This window comes from Anastrepha obliqua, chromosome 4, assembly GCF_027943255.1.
Source record: "Anastrepha obliqua isolate idAnaObli1 chromosome 4, idAnaObli1_1.0, whole genome shotgun sequence".
Lineage (NCBI taxonomy): Eukaryota > Metazoa > Arthropoda > Insecta > Diptera > Tephritidae > Anastrepha > Anastrepha obliqua.
Genome location: NC_072895.1, coordinates 88,304,248 through 88,329,821, shown reverse-complemented (window position 1 = coordinate 88,329,821; position 25,574 = coordinate 88,304,248). Strand labels below are relative to the sequence as shown.

At 39.7% G+C, this 25,574-nt stretch overlaps 1 protein-coding gene and 3 non-coding genes across 4 annotated transcripts in view; 1 reads left to right on the top strand and 3 right to left on the bottom strand.

The window, feature by feature from the left end:
- LOC129244261 (homeobox protein 5-like) overlaps window positions 1–13,887 on the top strand; it is a 52,674-nt gene extending 38,787 nt beyond the window's left edge. The window contains exons 4-6 of the mRNA XM_054881878.1: window positions 5,678–7,152; window positions 9,247–9,428; window positions 13,838–13,887. Coding sequence (XP_054737853.1) covers window positions 6,065–7,152; window positions 9,247–9,428; window positions 13,838–13,887 — 1,320 coding nt within the window. The 5' untranslated portion in view covers window positions 5,678–6,064. The remainder of the gene's footprint in view (window positions 1–5,677; window positions 7,153–9,246; window positions 9,429–13,837) is intronic.
- Window positions 13,888–18,032: 4,145 nt separating this feature from the next.
- On the bottom strand, window positions 18,033–18,104 carry Trnad-guc (transfer RNA aspartic acid (anticodon GUC)). The gene has a single exon. It is a non-coding gene; the product is annotated as a tRNA-Asp (tRNA).
- A 238-nt stretch (window positions 18,105–18,342) lies between these two features.
- Window positions 18,343–18,414, bottom strand: Trnad-guc (transfer RNA aspartic acid (anticodon GUC)). The gene has a single exon. It is a non-coding gene; the product is annotated as a tRNA-Asp (tRNA).
- A 2,873-nt stretch (window positions 18,415–21,287) lies between these two features.
- Trnad-guc (transfer RNA aspartic acid (anticodon GUC)) lies at window positions 21,288–21,359 on the bottom strand. Its single transcript has one exon. It is a non-coding gene; the product is annotated as a tRNA-Asp (tRNA).
- Window positions 21,360–25,574: the final 4,215 nt, after the last annotated feature.

The window sequence follows — 25,574 nt, the reverse complement described above, 5'->3', positions numbered from 1 at the left end:
AAGTGAAAAACAACTTTAAAAAACAAAAAATAAAAAAAAAACAGTGTAGGGGGGAGGTATTTTTGATTTAGAAAACGTGTGCCAAATTTGAACAGAATCGGTTGAATAGTTTCGGAGTTGTGATTGGCACCGACTTTTAAGAAGTCGTTTCGGGAAAAACGCGTTTGAAAAAATGACTCTGAGAAATTATCGATGCTCCGCATTCGAGGTAGAGTGCCTACAAAGGCTATAACTTTGAGAGTTCTGCTCCGATCCACTTAAAATTTTGACACAACATTCTTGAAATGATTTACTATAAGATGAGTGAAGAAAAAAAATTTCGATTTTGTGACCCTACCCCCCCCTTAAGATGCTGATCGATGGAATATATAAAGTATAATACTTATGTACATACATAAGTGTACATTAGGGTGGGCCATTTTGCATCAAACGTTTTTTTTCCATTTGCTTCCAACCGACTCGGATTCTTCATAAAATTCTCCAGAGTCATTTCCGAGCCCCCCAATTTCGTGTTTTGCCGCTCTCCTCTTCCCATTTGCTCTGCTACGTCTTGATGTTGTTTCAAAAATGGAAAGACTTACAGTTTTATGCCGCCTCCGTACAGCCGATGGTGTTTTTTATGAGGAACTTTTTGCTGGCAGAAATTCACTCAGCGGTTTCCCATTGCCCGTTGCGGAACGACTGCTATTTGGAAAAGAGTATTCCATTATTTCATATTTCATGCCTCCTCCACCACCACGCGCAAACGAAATGAGGAGATGGGAAGTGATAGGTGAGAGGAATCATGTTGTAAGATCAGCTATTAAATCGCATATACCTTCCTTTTATGATGCCGCAATCGAATGTTGGACGGCTTACAGACGTTTCCAAGATCGGAATTATAAGGCGGCAAAACCTGGTAAACGCAATGGAAGTGACGCATCCCTATCGCTAAACGTAAGCTTCGACCTTTTATGACCTTTCTATATCAGCCTTAAAGCACCTCAACTTACACACCTTTTCGTACACGTACGCGGAATGCTGCTGGAGTAACAACAACAGAGGGAGCGTAGAACCGACTGCCGTGTAAGCGACCCTTTCTCTTTGGTCCCGCCTCGTCGAAGCGACTTATTTCCTGGGCCTACTGCTCATCATAGTGCAGTATCGACCACAGCTGAGTTGGTAAGATTACTGAGAGACCAAGTACATTTAGATTGTTTGCGGTTATTGATCAATGGCGTGGTATCAGTGCAAGCGGAAATCTATGCTATATACAAAGCAGCAAAAACAATAAGACTAGTAGCCTTACCTCCGAGAAGCCTTCCCATTTGGGTTGATACCCAAGCAGCGATCAAGGCACTGGCCTCAGCGCGCATCAACTCCAGATGTGTTAAAGAATGTAGGAGGTCCCTCTCGTTTATTCAACAACACAACACCACACTTTATTGGGTCCCCAGCCACTCGGGAGTGGAGGGAAATGAAAGAGCGGATGAATGTGCAAGGAAATGCTCTGAGCTTCAACTTCAAAGAGTGGTAGAGGACATGAGCATTCCTCTAAACGAACTGTCTGCTGTAATTGACTTGAGCGTAATCGCGAAAGCCAATAGAAGATGCTCACTGACTACTAACTGTGGAGTCTCCAAAGCGCTCTGGCCGAAACTGAATCTTAAAAGGACAAAATGTATGCTTGGGGCCATTAGATCAACTGGAAGCGTCCTCACAGCTGCTATTGGCACCCTAGCCGGTAGAATGGGTGTACCTCACAATGACTTCTGCAGGAGTTGCAGAGGTGAAGAAGAAATTGAGTCGGTACAATACCGCCTCGGTGAATGTCCTGCACATCAAAGAAGCCATGCTATATACATATATTGGTGATTATTTCTACGAAGAGCTGGAAAATTTGCAAAATGTCTCACTGGAGGGATTAGATACCTTCTTAGAACGATCTAAGTAGCTTAAGCATCTCAGTTAGGGGATGGAAATCAAATGCTGGTATCACAATGGGCCTTAGGGCCACCGAGTGTCTCGTCCAAACAAGCAACCTGGCTAACCTAACCTAACCTAATCAGGATATACGCGAATATGCGACTGTGTCTCTCGACTGGAATCTAAGAGTGCTCTGCTCAATCCAAATGCAAATTTTATTCACCAGTCTGCTCCGACTATTGCGGAATGGATTTTTATTTTCTTCAAAGCGTAAAACTTTTTCAAACTTGTCTCGCCTTGAAAGATCGCTGCGTCGATTGTCTTTGGTTTTAGGTCCATGTTCATATGTAGACTCTTGATTAATTCATGATGTCTGTCACGATCTTAGCGATGTTTTTTGATTCATCGCAATTGCATTTTGTCAACATTCCTTTAGTCCAATCGTAATGAGTCTTTTTTGATCGATTGTCAAATTATGCGGCATCCAACGCGAACAACAGTAGTAGTAACCAGAGAATCAGAGATCTGAAAGGTGCTTTACTGACCTCCAGTGATGACCAGAGCCGTAGATGGAAAACGTTTAAGCAATTAGTAACATCGCTCTTAGCAGTGAATCTAGTTTCGTATTGGGCAGCACAACAACCAGCAGCAAATCAAGAAGCTGAAGATCAACAAAGCCGCAGGCGAAGATGACATACAGGCAGAACTACCGATCGCCGACCCGCAAATTTTAGCGAAAATTTTGCATCCCTACATAAGCGCCGTCTGGGACAATGAAAAGTTGCCTTCGTCCTGGACAAAAGGCATCATCGTGAAGCTGCCCAAGAATGGTGATTTACGTGACTGCGGCAACTGGCGAGAAATAACCCTGCTCAATTCCACCTACAAAATTCTAGCCCCGATCATACAAAGCAGACTCCAATGTATCGAATGCTCCTTAAGGGATGAACAAGCTGGATTTCGCCTTCACCGAAGCTGTGTAGCCACGCCAACACTCTTCGCAACATAGTAGAGCAATCAGTTGAGTGATACTCCCCGATTTATATGCAGTTCGTCGACTTTAAGAAGGCATTCGACACAATCAAACGAGGCTCAATATGGCTGGCACTGAGTAGAAAGAGAGTTCCTGTTAATACAATCCATCCCATCAGAACCCTTTACGAGAACGCCGGACTGGCAGTGCTTCACAACGGCAACATCAGCGACCCATTCGCCACCAATGCAGACCTAAGGCAAGGTTGCCCCCTGTTGCCTCTTCTTTTCGTCATCGTCCTAGACGACGTTATAGGCCAATTGACCCTGCACAAAAGAGGTATCGTAAGGAGTTTCATCAGACATCGCGAGGACCTGGACTTCGCCGATGAAATCTCCCTCCTCTTTCACAAACTCACAGACATGCAAGCGTAGGCGGACAGAATGGAAGTCAACAACGTCAAGGCCAAAGCTATGAGAGTCAACCACAATAAAGCAAGATATATAGTGGCTGACGGGTGTCCGGTGGTATTTGTCGAAAGCTTCTGCTATCCGGCTGCACTTCGTCAACAAAAATCTCTCCGCATCATCTGTAGACTATTCTGGCCGAGCACCATCAGCAACGACGCGCTGTGGAGATCAACGAACGAGGAGGCAAATCAAATGCAGAAAGTGGTCTATCCATGGTCACACGCTTAGAAAACCACCAGATAGCATCACGAGAATAGCACTGGATTTGAACTCGCAAGGGAGCAAATGTCATGGTTGGCCAAAGATCACTTCAAGAAGATCGATGTTGCGCGAGCTAGCAGATGTCGACATCACTTGGGACGGCGCAAAAACGCGCAGAACTGTGTACGATGGAAGAGTCTTGTTGCCTACAGGCAACTCCCGAGTGGAGTGAACATGGAATAACGCGAACAACTCCTTTTGACGATTGACTTTGTATGTTAGGATAATGCTAAATAATCTAATTTTATCATAACTTTGTAAACTCCTATGTTAAAATGATTTTGGGCAATAAATGAAATGAAATGAAACGATTGACTTTGCATTCAATATAGAATTCATGCGAATGGAACAAATGCCCGTCCAATCTCACATGCCACAATCTCACGAGACGTTGTAAACCTGGTAATATCAGTTCAGGCATCGATTTTTTCTGGCACAGCAACTGATTTTGTTCGAACTTCATGAAATTTGTGTTGTAGAGAAGTGCGGCCACGATTTATGAGCGATGTAGCTTTACCACCAAAAGTTGAAGCGTTGGGTGTAAATTTTAGAAACATCTTCACTTTTCTTTGAAGTTATTTTATAGACTGAGTTCATAAGCAAAATTTAATTTTGTATTACTTTCACACTGCAACTTAGTTGTCTACACACATCCGTGCACGATTGCTTAACTGGTGCTTTGGACACTTTCATGTTGACAAACACTTGCGTTCGGGTCACTAGCAGCATTGCGGAAAAATTTAAGTGAAATTTCAATGCCATTTCCGGGTGTCGAACTTCCGCTGTTCCCTCACACACATCCTCGTTAGCCAACGAAGGGAAGCTATGCAATGCAGCTTTTCCAAATTACGCAAAGCCAAATGTAGAGGCAGTGAAAACTTCGTGCAATATTTGTAAGGCGTTGCCGAATGCGAATTTCGAAACGTGAAACTAGTTTTGCGATGACGAGAATAAAGCAACGATTGCATGAACGAGTGAAAGGATAAACGAGTGCACTGTTAGCTGAGAGTAGCGTTGTTGAGAGTTTCGTTGTTTGTGATGCAATGAGATTGAGAATGCATAACTGTGTGACGAGTGTGAGACGAGTGTGAGAAGATGTGTGAGTGAGATGAGAAAGCAGACGTGAGAATGCAAAAGAAAATAGGCGTAGATAAGGCTGAAATAGTGGCGACACTAGGTATATGATTACACATACATGTGCACGCAAGCTTTGATGGCGCAAACAATTGAAAGCAAAGACTAGGAGAGAGCGAAGAGTGCGTGGCATGTTGTGGGTGGGTTGGGGGATACGACGTGATTGCATTTACAAGCGATGAACTACTGAACGACTGTATTATGTGGTGACGACTATAAAACGAAAGTATACGAACACAACATATGCGATTTCGGTGATTTGCGTTAATGCACCAACGCCTCGACTTCCGCCACCGCAAACGGCTGCAGCCATTTTTGGGCCTATGTACTCGGCAGAATTTGTTGACCTGGAATCCTTGAGGCTGCAAAAATGGCGACATAAGCTGCTGTTGTTGTGGGTTGTTGACATAGGAAGTCAATGGAGAATGAGCGAGCGAGGAGAAAGGCGTACGAGGAGAAAGGTGTACGAGGTGGCGCGCAAGAAAGGCGGAGGAGAGCGGTGAAATGTGAGGCGCAAAAAAAAAAAAAATGTGTATGTGCTAACGGCAGTAAAGTGGAAAAGGAGACTGTGAATGAGTTTAGTAGCAGTAAGTGAATGAGTGGGAGGTATTTGCATGACGAAATGCGAGAGGCAAGTGGGGTAAGCCTGCGCAACGCAGGGTTAGGACGAAGATGTTGGATGTATGTAGCTGTTGTGTATCGGATCGCATATTGCAACCCTGCGTCTGCTGACCTATGACAGATGAACGCAATGACCTAATTATTTCATAAGTTCGTGCTTTTATGTATTCGCATTTAAGTAGGATAAATTTTATTGGTATATTAATCAAGTGACCTCACGCCACTTTCAAAGTATTTGTATTTTTAGTATTATTTGCATCACTTATTATTTGCTTAGCACCCGTTTTATTGTCTTCTTCCTTTTTCTTTGCAGCTGGTATTTTCGTATATCTTAAAAACCGTTTGACCACTTAACTGGGTCAACCATGAATGGCATGAGTGAATGAGCGACCGTTGGATGGCGTCCACATAGAACTTCCGCAACATCTTTAACTGTGTATTTATTCTTTACAACGGAAATGTAAATGAAGCAAGAGCAAAATGTCGTGCAATATGCGACTTTTGACTGCCCTCTTGATTACACAAACCCCAAAAAGCGCAACAACAAAACGAAAAATGAAAAGCACACTTGTGTGAAATCCAGTTTGCGGCGGGCCGAATTGATCAATATACAATCATACTAAACGAAAAGCGAAACTTTTGCCACCCGTCAACGGATTTCTCCTTAGTCGAATAGTTGCTTAACCCAGCAACACACACAATGTATCGCTTAAATGTACACCAACAACAGCAATCTCAGCAGCAGCCATCGTCATCGGGAGCGGCGTCGTCGTCGTCGTCGTCATCGGCGCCTGCAAAGTCCTCCACGCAGCTGTTGGCCTCCAACGCTGCCACCTCTACTACCACAACAGTTATACCCAGTCATATTTTGTTGCAGCAACAATTGGCCGCTGCAGCAGCTGCTGCTGCTGCTGGCATCAATCAACCACCGGCTACAATTGCTGCTACGCATTTACTCAGCGTTGCTGCCATTGCCAGTGGTGAAGTTGGTAGCGCTTTGGATCTGAATGGCGGCCACCACCAACAACAGCAACGTGCACTAATCCATCAACCGCGGCAAGCACATGCGCACCAGCAGCGTCTGCACGCCAACAACACCAGCATTAGCCTTGGTTCGGCTGCGTTGGGTGAGACGCCCACAATCATTACGAATGTGATGGCTGCATCGGTGGAGGAAAAAATTAAAATCATTTCGACTGCCATTAAAGCCGAGCCGCTGCATGAAGTCATTGCACTGACTACAACTTCGGCGGCAAATGCGTCAACATCAATGCAGTCAACTGCAGTTAACAATGGTGGCACTCACAGCAACACCAGCAATACTAGCATTAGTCACATGAGCAATAATACTCTAAGGAACAGCAACAGCAACAATAGCAATAACAATCACGGCCACCCAAGCCCCAACTCGAATAACAACAATATAATAGCACTCACTGTCGACACACTGCCGCCAGCGGCATCCTCAAGCGGTACTTCCATTTCCGTTGCTGCAAAGAAGTCTTCTGCGGTGAGCGCTGGCAATCATACCACTGCAACAACCATAGCTGTGAGTCCGCTCAATAATGTGAATACCATAAATCTGGTTGTTGGTGGCAGCGCTGGTGGTGTTTCCGGCACAGCTTCCACCTCTAGCGGCAGTGCGGGCGGGACTTTGGTTATTACGACTGGAGGTGGCAGTCATGCCGCCGCTTCATCATCCTCTTCTGTGGCAGCGGGAAGTAGCAGTAGTGGCAGTGCTGCCAATGGGCATCTGGTCTTTATGCCCAAGCGTGCACGTTTGGAATGGTAAGTTTGCTGTTGTGTTGCATTTCGCAGTCTTGACCTTGACCTGGCCAACGCGCTTGTGCTCACGCTTTGTTTTATTACCACTTCTGTCTGTGCCAAAATTGGTGCTTACGATTTTTTTTATTTCCATCAAATTTATCTATTACAATTTTTTTTTTCATCAAATTTATCTATTCACAACTCTTTTTATTTATTTTTTAGCGAGTTTATTTATTTAAAAATTTTTAAATTTTTTTTTATCAGATTTATCTATTTAAAAACTATTCTTTATTTTTTTTATATTTATCTATTTAAAATTTGTTTTTATGTTTTCTCAAATTTAACTATTAAATTTCTTTTTTAGTTTTCTCAAATTTAACTATTTAAAATTGTTTTTATTTTTATCAAATAGATAAATTTGAGTGAAATTTCTAAATTGTTTTTTTATTTTATCAAATTTCTCTATTAAATGTTTTTATTTATTTTTATCAAATTTATCTATTCAAAATTTTTTTTAGTTTTATCACATTTATCTATTTAATTTTTTTTTAGATTGATAAATACTTTTTTTTTAGTTTTATCAAATTTTCTATTATATTTCTATTTATTTATTTTTTATCAAGTTTTTCTATTTAATTTTTTTTTAGATATATTAGATAAATAATTTTTTTATCAAATTTATTTATTTTATTTTTTTTTTAGTTTTATCAAATTTAACTATATAAGATTCTTTTTAGTTTTCTCAAATTTAACTATTTAAAATTGAGTTTTTATTTTTATCAAATAGATAAATTTGATTAAAATTAAAAATTTTTTTTTTATTTTTATCAAATTTATCTATTAAATTTTTTTCTTTATTTTTATAAAATTTTTCTATTTAATTTTTTTTTTTATTTTTTTATATTTATCTATTTAAATTTTGTTTTTTAGTTTTCTCAAATTTATCTATTCAAAACTTTTTTTATTTATTTTTTAGCAAGTTTATCTATTTAAAAATTTTTTAATTTTTTTTTTATCATAAAATTTTTTTTTTTATTTTTATCAAATTTATCTATTAAATTTTTTTCTTTATTTTTATAAAATTTTTCTATTTAATTTTTTTTTATTTTTTTATATTTATCTATTTAAATTTTGTTTTTTAGTTTTCTCAAATTTATCTATTCAAAACTTTTTTTATTTATTTTTTAGCAAGTTTATCTATTTAAAAATTTTTTAATTTTTTTTTTATCAGATTTATCTATTTAAAAACTATTCTTTATTTTTTTTTATATTTATCTGTTTAAAATTTGTTTTTAAGTTTTCTCAAATTTAACTATTTAAATTTTTTTTTAGTTTTCTCAAATTTATCTATTTAAATTTTTTTTTAGTTTTCTCAAATTTAACTATTTAAAATTGTTTTTATTTTTATCAAAGAGATAAATTTGAGTGAAATTTCTAAATTGTTTTTTTATTTTATCAAATTTCTCTATTAAATGTTTTTATTTATTTTTATCAAATTTATCTATTCAAATTTTTTTTTAGTTTTATCACATTTATCTATTTAATTTTTTTTTAGATTGATAAATACTTTTTTTTTAGTTTTATCAAATTTTCTATTATATTTCTATTTATTTATTTTTTATCAAGTTTTTCTATTTAATTTTTTTTTAGATAGATAAATAATTTTTTTTTATCAAATTTATTTATTTTAAATTTTTTTTTAATATAGTTATATCAAATTTAACTATTTAAGTTTTTTTTAGTTTTCTCAAATTTAACTATTTAAAATTGAGTTTTTATTTTTATCAAATAGATAAATTTGATTAAAATTTAAAATTTTTTTTTTATTTTTATCAAATTAGATAAATTTGATTTGAACTTTTAAAATTTTTTTTTATTGTTATCAAATTTATCTATTTAAATTTTTTTGTAGATAGATAAATAATATTTTGTTTAGTTTTATCAAATTTTTCTATTTAAATTTTTTTTATTTTTATCAAATTTATCTATTGAAATTTTTTAATTTTTTTATTGTCAAATTTATCAATTTAATTTTTTTAATTTTTTTTATCAAATTTATCTATTTACATTTTTTTTATAAAATGTATCATTTTAAATTTTTTTTTTAAATTGTAGTCCTCCGAGCAACGAAGAATGGATTTCCACCTCTAGTCCGGGTAGTGTGCCCAGCTCAGCGCCACCATTAAGTCCTTCACCGGGTTCGCAAAACCATAGTTACAGCGCGAATATGTCAAATGGCTACGCATCGCCGATGTCGGCTGGCAGTTACGATCCATATAGTCCCAATGGTAAACCAGGTGAGCTAAAGAAATATTATAGAAACGTATTACTGATGCTCAGTATATGAAAGTGGAATTAATTTATATTCACGACAACATCGAATCTGACTCTCATGGAGTGGCTCATCTTCCTAAATGAAGCAGTGCCCGATCCCGTAATATTGTCAACAAAACGCGTTCAAAAACGCCTAGCCAAGCCTTCCTTATTTTAAACGTTCGAGTGAAATTTTCTCTATCATTGCGATCAACAGAGGTCACCTCATACACCTACTACTCTCAGTGATTGGTTGGTTTGAAGGTTGACATCCCAAATTTCTTAAGACTTTTTCTGCCTTGTTTCAACGATGAAATTATCATTTAGATCAAATATGCACCATTTTTCCGATAACCTTTGTTCGTTTGAAGTCAATTTTATAAGTCGGTGTTTAAAGAAGTTCTCGCTATTGGCGAAAAATTTGATGAACTCATTTTCACAAATCTCTCTTGAAAAAGTAGTAATCGTTTAGTGCTAGCTCTAGAATAAACAGCAAATATGATTGGGGCTATTCTTTAGAGTATAATCAAAATATTAGGTTGGGGAATAAATTCGTAGCGTTTTTACCGAAGACTTTTATTTAAACAATAATTATACCAATAAGTTCATCATCCTCGTTGCTATTTACAACCTCTTCCCACATCTTGACCAATTTGTTGTTGACGGCTTGTGCAACATGGAGCATGGTGTTGTCGTGAAGGAGTATGGTTTGACCATGTCGATGAGGTCTTTTCAGTCGAATAGTCTCATTCAAGCGGTGTAGCGGTGTAACTGGGCAATGTAAAGCTCCTTCTTGGCCGTGACATTCTTTTTAAGCCTTTCTACGTGCACCATACCCTTCCAGTCCCACCAAACACATATCATGATCTCCTTTGGAATAAGATCCGGCTTGACTCCCGGCTTCGGCGTATCTTCTGGAGCAACCCATACTTCCTCCGCTTTGATGTATTGACACCATTTCTCATCTCCCGTGGCGATTCGGTACAAAAACGCTGTTTATGACCGCGTGTTGCTCGATGGGAGGCGAGATGCGGATAAGCAATTATTTTATATTATTATTTGGAGAGCTTATGGAGAGCTAAGAAAAATTGGATAAGGACTTCATGTTTGTTTTTGCTCCTCTTCTTCTGGGAAGACACCCTTCCCTGAACCGCTTTCTACATTACTTCGGGAAGGCCCAGAACGGCATTTATAAAAAGGACCAATTCTATTCACGCTCGTCTGGGTCCACCATATTTGTAGCCAGCTTCAAGCTATAGGCTCGTCTTCTTGTGTCTCTACGTCAAGTAGTACGAGTCAATGACTCAAGTGTCTATGGTTGTCGTCGGCCCGTCAATTTCGGTCAGCCTCCACTGAACTGCTGCTAATGGAGATGCTGGTGCTGCTACCATAGATTACGGTCGTACCAATACGATTTTTCTTGTGAAAGCTCGAACCTACTCCCACTTCCCACTTGTTTAAGGCTTTTGGATGGTCCAGAACAATTTGTAGTGCATCTCTTTCTTCTTTGAAGCGGTCACAGTACAAAATTACATGATCCGCACTCTCCACCGTGTTGGGACAGTATGGATAGAAAGGGGTGTCCGCTAGCTGAAACCGATGCAGGTATTCTTGGAAACAGCCATGTCCGCTCAGCAATTGCGTGAGGTAGTAGACTATGTCCCCGTGTTTTCTTGTAAGCCACTCGTTGATGCACGGAATGAGTTTGTATGTCCAGCGCCCGTTTTGAGACAGCTCTCAACGCTACTGTCATCGTCTAATTTTTAACGCCCGTTCTGAGGCTTTTTGATCCGATGCTCTCTGCATACTGTACAGTCGGCTCATTTCCTCTGTGAGCAGATCCAAAGGAGGTTTTCCTGCAATGACACAGATTGCGTCGTCCGATACGGTTCTATATGTGCACGCTACTCGCAGCGCGCTTCGCATGTGTGTTTGTGTGACCTCGATGAAGTGTATCAAGCTTAAAAACGAGTGTGCTAAGAAATCAGACTTATTTTGACTTCTCTGCATTCTCAAAGACCTCTTGGCCCATCATCGTAAATAAATAATCAGAGATACTCAGAAATTGTACCATCCTCCCTTCCATACAGAGAGAAACTCCATCTACCCTACTTTCTAGCTTCTGCCTGCAAGTTACTAGCAAGTCAGTCTGGAAACCGGAAAAAGAAGAAGTCATGTTTAGAAAAAATCCCTTCTTCTACACTGCAGTCCATCACGAACACATCTGCATGGCAGGAGGTAACATCTTCTTACCTTAATTTTTCTTCTTCTTGATTTCCGCCATAAAAGCCAAAGCGATTTTGGCCGTGTTTAACAAAGCGCGGCAGTCGTGTCTGCCTCGGGCTAACCGGTACCAGTTAGATGCACCAAGTGATGCCAAGTTCTGCTCCATTTGATCTTTCCAACGCAAAGTAAGCCTTTCTTCTTCCTCTGTTACCACTAGCCCGACCTCCGAAGAAATCTGCGTAGATCTTGTGGTTACAAGGAGCCGAAGTGGTCGTTTCTTAACGTATCAGTGCCAAAGACCTCAAGCCTGAGTCGAGCGAAGGCTGGGGATACACACAGAAAGTGGTCCGCCGTCTCCATTCTCCTCTCCACATGCTGGGCAGAGTGCACTGTCTGAGATGCCTACCTTTTCCATGTGCTTTGCCCATAGAAAGTGGTCCGTCATCATGCTAACCAGCTGCCTACAGCCCCTTATGCTTAATGACAGGAGGATCTGCGACAGTCGGTCGGACATGCCAGGTAACACCAGTTTTGTCCGCTTACAGCCAGCCTGCCAAGCTCGCTTGTAGGTTGAAGTAACCCGTTTGCTAACCGTGGTTTTGATAGCTGCAGAAGCGTGTGGCAAAATGGGCTCCGGAACAGAGAAGTTGGCGTCAGAGCTCGTCCTAGCTAAAGATTTAAAGGTATCGTTACCCGCGATACCCACGTGTCCCGGGATCCCTGTTAGCATCAAGATATTATGTCGGTAGTTCCGCCTGGATTTACAGGATTCAACTACCCTAGAAGTGGTTGGGGAGGCCATGAGTGCAGCTTTGCTGTCGCTGCAGACACATACAGATCTGCTTGTTCACCTGTTTTCCACAACAAAGTTCATTGCTTCTTGAACAGCATACATCTCCGCTTGAAACACAGATGCGTACATTCCAAGAGCAAAATGTAGTTTTGTGCCACTAGATTCCACGTAGACACCAGAGCCGGAACCGTGCTCGGTCTGCAGCCATCCGTGAAAATGCGAAAACAGTGTTTGCCGCGCTCATTTTCGGAGTTTGACCAGGATTGAGCCTTTGGCAGCACCACTCTGTATCTCTTTTTAAGTACTACTCCCATTGGCATGGAGTCAAGGCGCACGGAAAGAATCGTTGGATCGAAGTCCCTGCCTTCTCCTCTGTTGCTTAATGCCGGACAGGGGCCATACTAAGTCCCATTGTGTTTCAGCCTGCAAATGGCCTTCCTGGCCTCTCCTTAGGGAAAACATCAAGCGGTGCTAAACTAACCAGAGCATCAAATGCCAGGCCTGAAGTATTCGGAAAAGCTCCGCTACAACAAATGACCACCACTAGCAGGTACTGGTACCAATTCTTATCAACCAGCCATATCGTAAATCTACATGGGAAGAAGTTAGGTTTCATTCTTTTCTTTCAATTCACACTTCAATTTCATTCTTTTTAACTAACCTAGACGTCAATTTGTTACACTGAGAATGATAAATGCGCACCGATGTTCCTATGCAGCATAAACACACAGCCCACATAAATAAGCAGACATATTTACATGTGTAGTACATATGAAAACACTTGTAACCGAGCTCATGTAGCAACAACACCAGTTTCTCTGGCTCCAGCCTTCCACGCCAACTTCCCTTTCCGACGCCGATTGCCCACAGTAACGCCTTAATGCTGTCGATTTTATCTGCACACACACACACACACACGTGCGTTTAGTAAGAGTATTAGTTTACCGGCTTGCGCGACGTGATATAGCGTCTCATGGCCTCCATGCCCAACTGCGAGTATACAACAGAGCGGGCGAGTAACAACAGCTCCGTGTATTGTCGTTTTGTATTCTTCTTTAATTTCTATGCTGCTTGTTCGACTTATCCTTGAGTGTTGGCATTAAATTACACACGCATTGAAATTCATTAAGCGGCTATGCTGTGAGGCTGTACCGACTAACGCACCAGCTAACAAGTGCCGTGTGTGCGGTGTGTGCCGTCCAAATGTAAGTATGTATGGACTATTTTTGTATGTGCGGCCGTACTATATCAGCTTGCAACACGTCGACATCTGTAGCAACATAATCTCATTTACAATCAGCGACACACTTTTTTGGATGCGGAATTACAATCGAGTACTTAGTATTTCATGTAGTTCTGTTTGTGTGCTTACAGACGTACGTTACTCCTCAGCTGTGCCCACTAGCCCGTTCGCCCAGCCGTGATGATAGGCCTCGGACAATTCGAACACTTTTTTTGCATACGATTTTGCTATTAATTAATTTCTTTTATTGGATTGCCGTTAATTGCTATAAATTTTCGTTAACTTTGATTGGAAGTGTAACGCTGGCGTGTTGGCATGATTACAGACGAATGGAATTTCAGTTCCCTGGTCATGAGAACGGTGATCTATTGTTTCTTCTCCGCTTTACACTGGTGCCTCTCAACCAAATGGCTAATTGCACAGGTCTGCCAATTTAGAAAGGGGAAGCCAATCTATTAGATGCAGTCTCTTCAGCAATCCAGCTCGCAACAAATGCAATCAGCGGTAGCCGTTGATAAAGAGTACTGCCTGACTATCACCCCAGATGTCAGATGCATTTAAATCTGCAAACTCGGGGAAAATCTTAGGCGCCCCAGAGCGAATTGAGATATCCGCGTACCTGAAGAGAATATTGCGCAGTTACTTTGATGACCGATTCTATGGTTCAGCACATCACAGGGACGAAAAAAGGTTGAAATAATGAGTGGGGTGCCACAGGGCTCGGTTCTCGAGCCATTGCTGTGGAATATAACACGGTGCAACACTGAAAATACACCTGACAAATTACACACTGTAGGTTGTTTATATGGTCGAATAATGCATAAAAATATTTTTGTTATTTTTGTTGTACCCTCCAATTTTTATTTATTTATAAAAAATCGTTTTTTCAGACTTTGCGCGGTAATCTACGGATATCTCAGTCATTTTTTCACCGATTTTCAATATTTTATTTGTTTTGAAAATGATATTGTCAGACCTTTCAAATGATGTACAACAAGTAATTATTCAAACTAGTAAGTTCTGATTTTTATTTGATTAAACCTGGAGAAAGTGTTTTTTTTATCATTTATCAACACTGACTAGATTTCCACTTTTTTAGTGATATGGAGCACGTGGAACATATATATTCTGGTTCATACCAGCGACTTTTACTATAATTGCGCTCAAAGTGAAGATTGTATGCTTCAACCACGATAGTATTTGTTTTTAATTCACGGCGATATTGTTTATCAACAAATAAACCGCAAACGTAGCAGAAATTATTGCGTTTGTCACACATCTTTAATTAACTTATAAACAATTTTAACAAAAAAACACTCTTGAGAAAAACGCGATTTTGGAAGAAGGAAATAAAAAGGCACTGCCAACCAAAGACTGGTCTAATAGCTTCTTCAGACTAAGGTGCGTTTCATAACTATAGGACACATAACATGAATATTTAATCTTTACTCCAAAAATATGTAGGTACTCTGTAAAAATAAATGAATATATGGAATAATACCGTTATTCTTCTTAGTATCAATAAACAACAACTTTTCATCGTGGTGTTTTTGTGTTTGTTTGTACCGTTACTTTGAGCACGAGTCAGAGCAATTCGTTACTATTTTTGCCGTTTCATAACTATAGAACGCATTAGGAATTGAAGCTTTAAAGTGCATTTATGTGTTCGCTGAGTACAACTTTTAATTTAAATCGTTTTTTAAGTAAATAAATATGAATATGCCACGCGGTTCAAAACTTACCGAATTAGAGAGAGGTAAATTTACTGCGTGGGAGGAGGAGGGTCTCTGCGCCTCAGAAATCGCGCGAAAATTATGTCGCAAAATTATGTAGAAACACCTAAACCTTTCATTTATTGTCAATACATAAAGAATGCAGTGATTTTTCCAAGTAAATAATCATTAAAGACAAAAACTATGGTTCCACAAATGGATAGATATTCAAGGCATTTTTTTCTATTTACGGAAAACTACCGTAGTTTACGCAATTTTGTCCGATAATACATTAATTTCTTCGTTAATAAATGCACTCAAAGAATATTAACAAACATCTTTAATTTTGTTGTAAAATTATGCAATAAAAAATTGTTAAAGTTAAAAAAATGATAAAAAAAAACACTTTCTCCAGGTTTAATCAAATAAAAATCAGAACTTACTAGTTTGAATAATTACTTGCTGTACATCATTTGAAAGGTCTGACAACATCATTTTCAAAACATATAAAATATTGAAAAAATGTGAAAAAATGACCGAGATATCCGTAGATTACCGCGCAAAGTCTGAAAAAACAGTTTTTTATAAATAAATACAAATTGGAGGGTACAACAAAAATAACAAAAAATATTTTTATGCATTATTCGACCATATAAACAACCTACAGTGTGTAAAATGTCAGGTGTATTTCGTTTTTTTTTTTTTGTAGCACTGTGTAATATACCACGGTGTTCTCCGTGTCAGGATTCATGTCAGAGAACATTGCGCCTGTGGTAACGCCTAAAAATTTTGACGATATCCGCAACAACGCTATCCACGCAGTACCAAACGTACAATCTTGGCAAGCACAAAACAGTCTATAATTCGCGCAACAAAATACCAAGGCAGTCCTTATATCCAGTCGAAAAATCGAGAAGATGTCTCTCGTAGATATGGAGACCGTTCCCGCCGTCAAATAATTGGAAATGATGATAAATAAAAGGCCGTCTTTCAAACCGCACTTCGAGTACGCCAACGAAAACGCATCCACCAATACGACGGCGCTTTCGTACATACGAGGATCTAAACAAAGTCGCCATCAGCTTATGGCTAATGCCATGAAAGGCTTTATTTTGTATGGTGCACCAATTTGGGCGAATAAAACACATCATGAATCATATTTTCGAAGTCTACAGTCTACCTACCGGTGTCCGACGATGCAGCCGTAGTAATATCTGCCCAGAATAATAGCTGCCCAAATACCGAGAACACAGAGGCCTATGAGCTCGTCTCCTCGTGCGGCGTTACGAAAGAATTGCATAGATGAGTGGTAAACAAGGCATGATAACTCTGCAAAAGGGCGTTGGACGCACAAATGCATTTCTAACCTAATACTTTGGCTAACGAGACCACATCGTAAAATGGATTTTTACCTGACCCAGTTTTTGAGTGGACATGGATGCTTCAAAGCTTATTTATACAGATTTAACCACGACGAAAATTCCTATTGCGACTACTGCGGCGAAAACGTTACAGAGCACGCCACCACGTAGCCTTCAAATGCTCCCGCTTCCGTTCTGCAAAAGAAAAACTTTATAGAACCTTTGAAGAACCTCCTTCGCCAGAAACATTCGTGCACCATATGCTGCGTTCGTAGGAAAAGTTGGAATGCGGTAGTCCAGCGGCGAGAAGTGATGGAAATAAAGAGGCTCAGCCTGGCTTTAGAAGGCCACTTGAGGATAGCGCGCTACCAGAACGCCTATGAAAAAGACAGGTCTGCAAGCGTTACTTTAAAGGTTTTCGATTGGCTTCTACGCCTAGCTTTACGTCATTATTCCACATAGTGGACGAATTAGGCCCCATGAAATTCCGAGCGGAAAAGTTTTGAAAGAGTTCTGGGAGATATAAGCAGTTACCGCCTAGATAGTTTCATATGTTGTTCACAGCAATAGCCAGGTATTAGTGGAGAAATCGTGTACTGTAAGTGTTATCCTCTAAATCATGTGCGTTAAACAATTTTGACTGGTGCTAGTTTTGAGTTGGCGGAGTGAGTCGTTTTAATATCTAGAACCAGTAGAGATTGATGACCCTTGCCAAGCAGTAGGAGAGAGGTCTTTCAATAGAAATATCCTTTGGCGTTCTAACTGTGCTGGTTTTAGAAGTCAATAGATTCTACTTGTTTCTTCCGCGAGATACTCTTACGAGATACTCATTTTCTTACCTCCTGTTGGAATATAGACATATAGATTCCGGTGAGGCTAAAAGCTTTAATAATTAACTTCTGTTAGTTTGTTCTACATTGTCGGAATAGCTTAGAAATTTACTGCCGATCAAGTAACCCCGACTCATTCGACCATTTCTACGTACCACAGAGAAGCAGTATGCAGATAAAAGAGCCGTTTCCACGAGTTAAACTTCGAAACGAAAAAAAATCAAATGTAAACAGTCGCCATACTATTAACAAAAAGTTGTTTAACAAGCCTAAAAAAGAAATTCCGTAACTGTGAAGCACTTTAAAATATAAATGTTTGCCCTAAATATGACTTAGTTATTTATTTTGCAATTATTTATCAAAAACTATGTTAACACAGAGTTAATCTATTGAGTCAAAGTTAAAAAAAAAAAAATATTAATTCTCCCCGACGGGGAATTGAACCCCGGTCTCCCGCGTGACAGGCGGGGATACTGACCACTATACTATCGAGGACGTTAAAAAATGTCCACACATTTGCATATATGAACTTTTAAATCTGTGTAGTATATTTGTAAAAAATGCCCATGAAATATTTTAGTTAACAAATCTTATCTTTATTAAATGTTGACACAAAATTATGCACTTCGGAAATATTTATTGTGCTTGAAACCATCACTGGCAAAGTGATTTTGAAATGCAGTATTGATCAGATTTTTTCTTTTTTTATTACAAAACAAAAAAATTGTCGAATCTCCCCGACGGGGAATTGAACCCCGGTCTCCCGCGTGACAGGCGGGGATACTGACCACTATACTATCGAGGACGATGATTTCTCACCGGCAAAACACATAAATGTTAGAAAGCTTCTAACAAATGGCATTAGATTATCACAGCGGCAGTAGAAGAGAAAAACAACACAGCTAATTTTAGTAGAACTTTAGTATTGTGCGATATGAGTGACATCTGTAGTGTACGTAATACGATTGTATGTTTCGCTGCTTTTAACAACAGATGGCGCTCGCAGCAGTTACTCTTGGTTGCTTAGTCATAGTTGAACTTTCAGCAAAAGCTCCACTACGTTTACTAGGACAGTGTCGTCGTCGTCGTTATCTTCGTCATTGCTTTCGGTCGCTCACCGCTATTTGTTTTGTTTATATAAAAAGTTATTGCACCCGTATTAAGCACGCGAATGAATAAAATGAAGGGAATACACAAATCAGTTATAATCAGCAGCGACGTCGACCTATCTGCTTCTCTGTTTACGCTCTATTCTAATATTCTAAATTTAGCTAAATAAAACAAATGCCGCAGCATTAGAAATACAACATGTTCGAAGAGAGGCAGAGACAGAGAGTGTTGATGTGTGAGAGCGAGTGAAAAACTACACATGCGCAATTGCGCTCTATGCCAGCGCACATAGATGGATGGAAGAAAGGCATAGGCACACAAACAAATAGAGAATAAGGCAAAACGAGCTGCAAACAAGAAATGCCGGTCAGAGTCAAGAGACACATTGAAATACAAACACACTTTTCAATATGGCCGACATGACAAGTAAAACAGCAATAAAAAGGCAACAAAAAATCCATAACAAAAACATTAACATTTACGAAGGTGAAGCTAAGCGCATGGTCGCTTGTAGGCATGCTTTCGCTCTCTCTGTCTCGCATATTCAGCAAGCTGCGCTGTTGTTTATCGCTGCGACCGCTGGTCTGGTTTTGCCCTGCAATTTGTGTGTGTATGTTGTGTTTTTTTTTTATTTTTCTTTGTACTTTTTTGTTTCTGTTTTGACACATAATTTCATTGTGTCGCCGCCGAAATCATCATTAACATTGTTGTCGGTTTTCGTCGTGTTCTTGCTGTTATGTCTGTTGCTTGTGGCTCGCTATTGCTTGCTGGTCTGTTTTGGTTAATGTTCGGGTAGGTTTTGGTTTTTTGCTCGCGCACAATTCATTCCTTCCTCTCTTCCTAATCATAGTCGTCGAATGAACGAGCAACGAGAAGTTGACTGCAGTAAGCCGGGCAGTAAGTTATTCACTCGATTGCATGCAATTATGAGTATGGTGGGCTCTACCTCCACCAGACATTGTTCTGTTTATTGTTGTCGTTTTTGTTGCTAATGCATATTGCGAGCTTCACTTTTTATGAGCCGTTTATATGCTTGCGTTGAACGGAAGGCGGTAGCCGTTATGGCGTATCGCATCGTACCGACGGTTGGACGTTTGTCGTTTGTCAGTGGACATGGGAATGTGGCATCGCATAACAAAGAAAATATTGTAATTTGCTTGGACGATTTTTGTTTTCGTTTTGGCTACGACTGGTGGAGAGTACATGTGCATGTGTATGTCTGCTAATACATACATATGTACATAAAAAGAGGCGCAGAATGACGTAATATTTTTCGTTTACTCACTAACTCTTCTGGCGCTGGACATCATTTTTCATTCGGCAAATGTGTTCGTGCATACTTGAAAAATCGAGTAAGTTTTTAATGATTTTAAATTTCGTTTGTTACTTAAGCAAATTTTATTTGTTTTTATGCAGTTGCTAGACAAGTTCAATGCCTAGGGGAGCTCAACTTTCAAGTTCACGAAATTTGAGAGCTGCTTTCGTATCGGTGAAGCTTTTGGGAGTAAAAATCGCAGATACTAGCCACTATACTATCGAGGAGTAAATTTATTTTAATGTATGCCGTGAATTATGCTAATAAGAAGAATTTGAAGTATTTACAGTAATTACAAAGCTTAGGACAACCAGATGAGACTACACCATGGTTCAGGCCATATAAAGATGGTTGTCGAAACTCGCTTTAATCGTCAGTGATTTTATTAGCCACACTGAAAGTCTTACCAGAAACAGTTGTTCTTGTACTGCTCCCACTGAACTTTCAAGCGCTACGATTTCCAAGAGCCTCAGAAAATCGAATTTCATATGAGTAATTTTATTACTATGTCTGAACTATCACGACTGACGGCGGACCAGATACAAAAGACAACTGCAGGCTGAACAAAGCAAGGGCCGCGTGAATGCATACTGTATAAGCAAGTTCGCAGATCTCCAGACGCACTAAACTAGGAATATTCAGCTCATGTGTGAAGTCGTATTGTTGTACGGAAGTAAAACGTGGCTGGTCTCCAACCCCATCACACAGAGACTACAATCTTTCGTCATCAAATGCCTCCGCATCATTTGTAGCCTATTCTGGGCGAACATCATCAGCAACTACGCGCTCTGGAGATCAAGGAATGAGAAACCTATTCTATGGCAAATGAAACGCAGAAAGTGGCGATGGATAGGTTACTCGCTTAGAAAACCACCAGATAGCAGCACGAGAATGGCACTGGTCTGGAACCCGTAAGAGAGAAAAGTTCGCGGTTGGCCAAAGATCACTTCGAGAAGGCCGATGTTGGCCGAGCTAGCAGATGCCAACATCACATGGGACGGCACAAAAACAACAGCCTAGAACCGTGTACGACGGAAGAGTCTTGTCGAGGCCCTATGCTCCTGAGCGGAGTGAACAAGGATATACAAAAAAAATATTACTAAACTCAATTCTTTTTATTTCTAATCGTACCAAAAACAATAACAAACCTGGGGACCAGGGAGCGGGTATCGCACAATCTCGCCGTGTTTTTAAGTATTGTAAAAAAAAAATTTAAAAAAACAATTACAAAATAAAAATAATTTCTAACAGATCTCCCCGACGGGGAATTGAACCCCGGTCTCCCGCGTGACAGGCGGGGATACTGACCACTATACTATCGAGGATCTTACAATTGCTTGCTCAGTAGAAGTGTATGATTGCCTCACCCCACAAACATTATGAAATGCAGAATTAAATGTAGGCATAGTACAAATTGCGACTAAATTGGCTTATCTTTGCAAGAAGTGTAAAAGTACTAGGTTGTTCAATAAGTTTTGCAGTTCGATAAGAAAAACAGAATTTTACAGTTTGAAATGCACTTTATTATTCAGCATAGGCTCGCTGAACATCAATGCGCTTGTTCCAACGAAATTCCAATTTATGAATTATTATGAATTCCATTCCTGAAGTGAGAAGCTGCGAAATACGTTTCGCCAGCTGTTATGACCTTATCATTTAATGAAAAACGCTTTTCGCGCATGCAGTTTTTTAGGTCTCTAAACAGATAGAAGTCGCTAGGGGTTAAATCTGGTGAATACGGTGGATATTCCAACGGTGCGAACTTCAATTTATGGATGTTAGCCATTTTTTCTTTTGGAAACTGGATCTTTTTTCACGTATGCTTTCCTTCAGCTAGTCTAAAAGCTTACAATAATATTTATAATTCAATGTTTTATCTGTTTGCAAGTAATCTACAAACAAAATTCCTTTCGCATCCCAAAAAAACTGATGCTAACACCTTCTTGGCCGATTTCTGGACACGAACTCGTTTCGGAGCCGAAGAATCAGGTTCACACCACTCTCTAGCCTCTTGTTTTGATTTAGGATCATGGTGATATACCCAAGTCTCGTCCATAGTAATGAATCGGCTCACAAAAGTCACTTTTTCCTTTCGAAATATTGCTGAGAAAATCGCATTCGAATGCGTTTTTGTTTTATTGTTACCGAATGCGGCATCCATGGTGCACGAAGCTCTCTTAAACCCAATAATTCAGTTAAAATATTGCTTATCTGCCCCATAAAATGCTTAGGGCTTCTACTAAATCTCTTTCAGTCACAATACGAGTTTCCAATACGATTTCTGGTGTTGCTGCTGCTTTTGGACGTCCTTGACGTGAATCGTTTCTTCAAGACTTATACGACTAAGTTTAAATTCAGCCACCCATCTTTCTATTGCACTAATTTATTGATTCTTTGTATTCGAAACATGTATGTAAGTAGGTGAGGCTTTTCTTTGGAATTGGGGATTTGCATTGTGATAGTAAAATCATCTTTCCATACATGCCTGCGTAGGTGGTTTGCTTGGCCTTGTGCTTAATAGGAGTACTGCATTTCCTGGGATTATGATTAGGCATTTAACTATCACAGCTAATTCAGTTGAAAATTGACTTATGAGCAGAGAACTCCTTTTGGTCATGCCAATCGCTTATGCACCAGTGAAATATCTTCTTAAGTCCGGTTGAATTTTGCAAAATTGATTGCACAGAAAGTTATTTTCGTAGCACTAAGCCAAAAGCACAGAGGTGTGTGGGCTGTGGATATTCACATTAAAGATGAAAAAGTAAACTACTTTAAATAATAACTATACTTAAATTTTGCATCGAAAATAGATTCAATGGTGCGAAAACCTTAAAAATGTTGAGAAACTGTTTCGGTAATGATATTGGACGCTTCAGAAGAGATCGGGAGCCCATCGAGGATGATGTAGAGGGAGCGTAGTGGAAGGCCGTCGACATCGAATGATGATGAAAACATCAATAAAGTGAAAGAAAAGTTTATCAATAACCGCAGATTAACCATCAGGAGCTATAGAGCTGACAGAGGACTTGAACATAGCTTATGGATCCATTCGGGACATTGTAGTTGATGATTTGGGTTAGCTCCGTGTTACTGCAAAGTTGGTCCCAAAGCACTTGAGTTTCATGCAAAACATATACCGCGTTGATATCGTCAAAGACGTGATTTTCAAGGCGGAATCCGACCCAATATTCATCAAACTAATAATTACTGGAGATGAGACGTGGGTTTAAGAGTACGAAACACAATCCAGACTTAAGGCGAGTGAATGCAGGGCTTCGAATGAATCGAGACCAAAAAAACCATGGATGGATTACAACGGTATTGTGCACCAGAAATTTTTGCCAAAAGGTCAGACAATTAATAAGGACTATTATTTGGGCGTTATGAGACGTTTACGTAAAGCGATTAACTAAAAAATAAAAGATTTATGAGAAAGCAATTCGTGTATTTTGCTCTATGATAACGCACCGTCGCACAGTGCCATTATTATCCGTGAAAATTTGGCCCAAAACGAAACGAATACCATCCAACAGCCAACGAATTCACCTGAAATGGCTCCCTACGATTTTTTTTTGCCATTTGATCGAGTCGAAAAATTAATACAGGAAACGAGTTTTAAAAGACCTCCGTTTCCATGCATCGCCGACGCTTTAAAGACTACCGCATATAAAACACCGGATGTGTTAGTCAACTTATCTGCCTTAAATCTGCTAAGAAAACACGTGACTTAAAGGTATGGAGCTATGGAATACCCGGTGGTTCGGCCGCGCTTCTACATTACCTACTATGAGTAGTTATAACCAAGAAATCAACTACTGTTTCCCTAAATTCACCTTCGGCAGGCACTTCAAGATTAGCGTCCTGTCACGAAGAGAGTGTCAAACTCAAAGGCCATCGAGAAGAGGGGAAATAAATTTCTACACTGATGAATCTAAGCTAGAAAATAAAGTGGGATATGAAGTTTTTTCAAAGGAATTAAGATTAGAACTATCTATCCGACTTCCGGACTACTGTGGCGTCTACCAGGCAGAAGTCTTAGCCATAAAGGAGGTAACTGTGTTCTTTAACACACCATCGTCATCACCAGTCCGGGGTGAACCATTGCTTCCTCAACCTTAACACACCTTCTCGGACAGCCAGGCGGCCATCAAATGAATGGAGGCAATTATACTAAGATCAAAGATTGCTCGAGAATGCCTGACAGCTCTAAATGATATTAGTACCGTCTTATATGGGTTCCTGGATATAGAGATATTGAAGGAAATTGCAAGGCCGATGAGCAGTCAGAAAGGCTACTAATCATCCACTGCTTCAAAACAGAGATTGGGATTCCGATGGCAACTTGCAAATTAAGGGTACAAAATAGTATTCTACAGGAGGCCAATAGGTCTTAGAGGGAAGAAAATACTTGTGTTACAACCAGGTTAATTTGGTCACAAATAGATAAGAAAAGGTTAGGAGAATTGTTCAACTTCTCAAGAGAGAACATCTCGAAGGTCGTGGCTTGTGTCACCGGTCATTGTCTGTTAGGTAGGCACTTTTCCAGGCTAGGATTAGTTTCGCATAAATACTGCAGCAGTTGTAGATACGAATCAGTAGAACACTTCCTCTGTAATTGTCCAGCTTTAGCTAAGAGTAGAGCAACGTTGTTAGGAAAATACCATTTTGAGTCGCATACGGAACTATGCGGTATTGGGCTAAAAACTTACATGCGCTTCATAAGAGAGTCTAACTAGTTCCATGAAAAATGAACAGTAATGTTCCCGTGTTACACTGTTCAACCACAACGGACCGACATAATCTAAGTAAGTATCTTGGAGTACACATCGGTAATAAGCTAACATTCAAGGAGCATTTAAAAATAATCAGTAACAAGGCAATGAGATTGAATAACGCACTCATGCGTATGCTACCAAACGTTGGACAACCCCAAGAAAGTAGAAGAAAGATTATTTCAATGGTTACTGACTCTTCTCTCCTATACACGGCCCCAGTATGGTCAGGAGGACGTACGAGACGTTCAAAGGAGGTACTGCAAGCTAACAGACTTAGCACGCTCAGAGTAGCATGCGCGTACAGAACAGTATCTGATGAAGCCATCTGCGTTATAGCGAGTAAAGTTCCCCTCGTTATACGAGCAGAAGAACTTAAGCGACTGTATCACTCGCGTGGGCACAAACCAACATCTGAAGATAAAATAACCGAGCGCGAACGTACGATAGCCAAGTGGCAAAATAGATGGGATCACTCCTCCAAAGGACGATGGATAAGTTGATGCCTAAACTAAATGAATGGATAAGCAGAAAGCACGGCGAAACGGATTACTGTCTAACCCAAATCCTCAGCGGACATGGGGGCTTTCTTGCGTACCTCCACCGTTTTAATCTATGTAGCAGATAATTCCTGCCCAGAGTGCCACAGCGAAGATGAGAGTGCAGAACACGTGACTTTTCACTGCGCCAGATTTTATGAAGAGCGCTTCGAGCTGACAAAAGTCCTCGGCGTCGTCTCCACACCAGATAACCTTGTAACGCAAATCC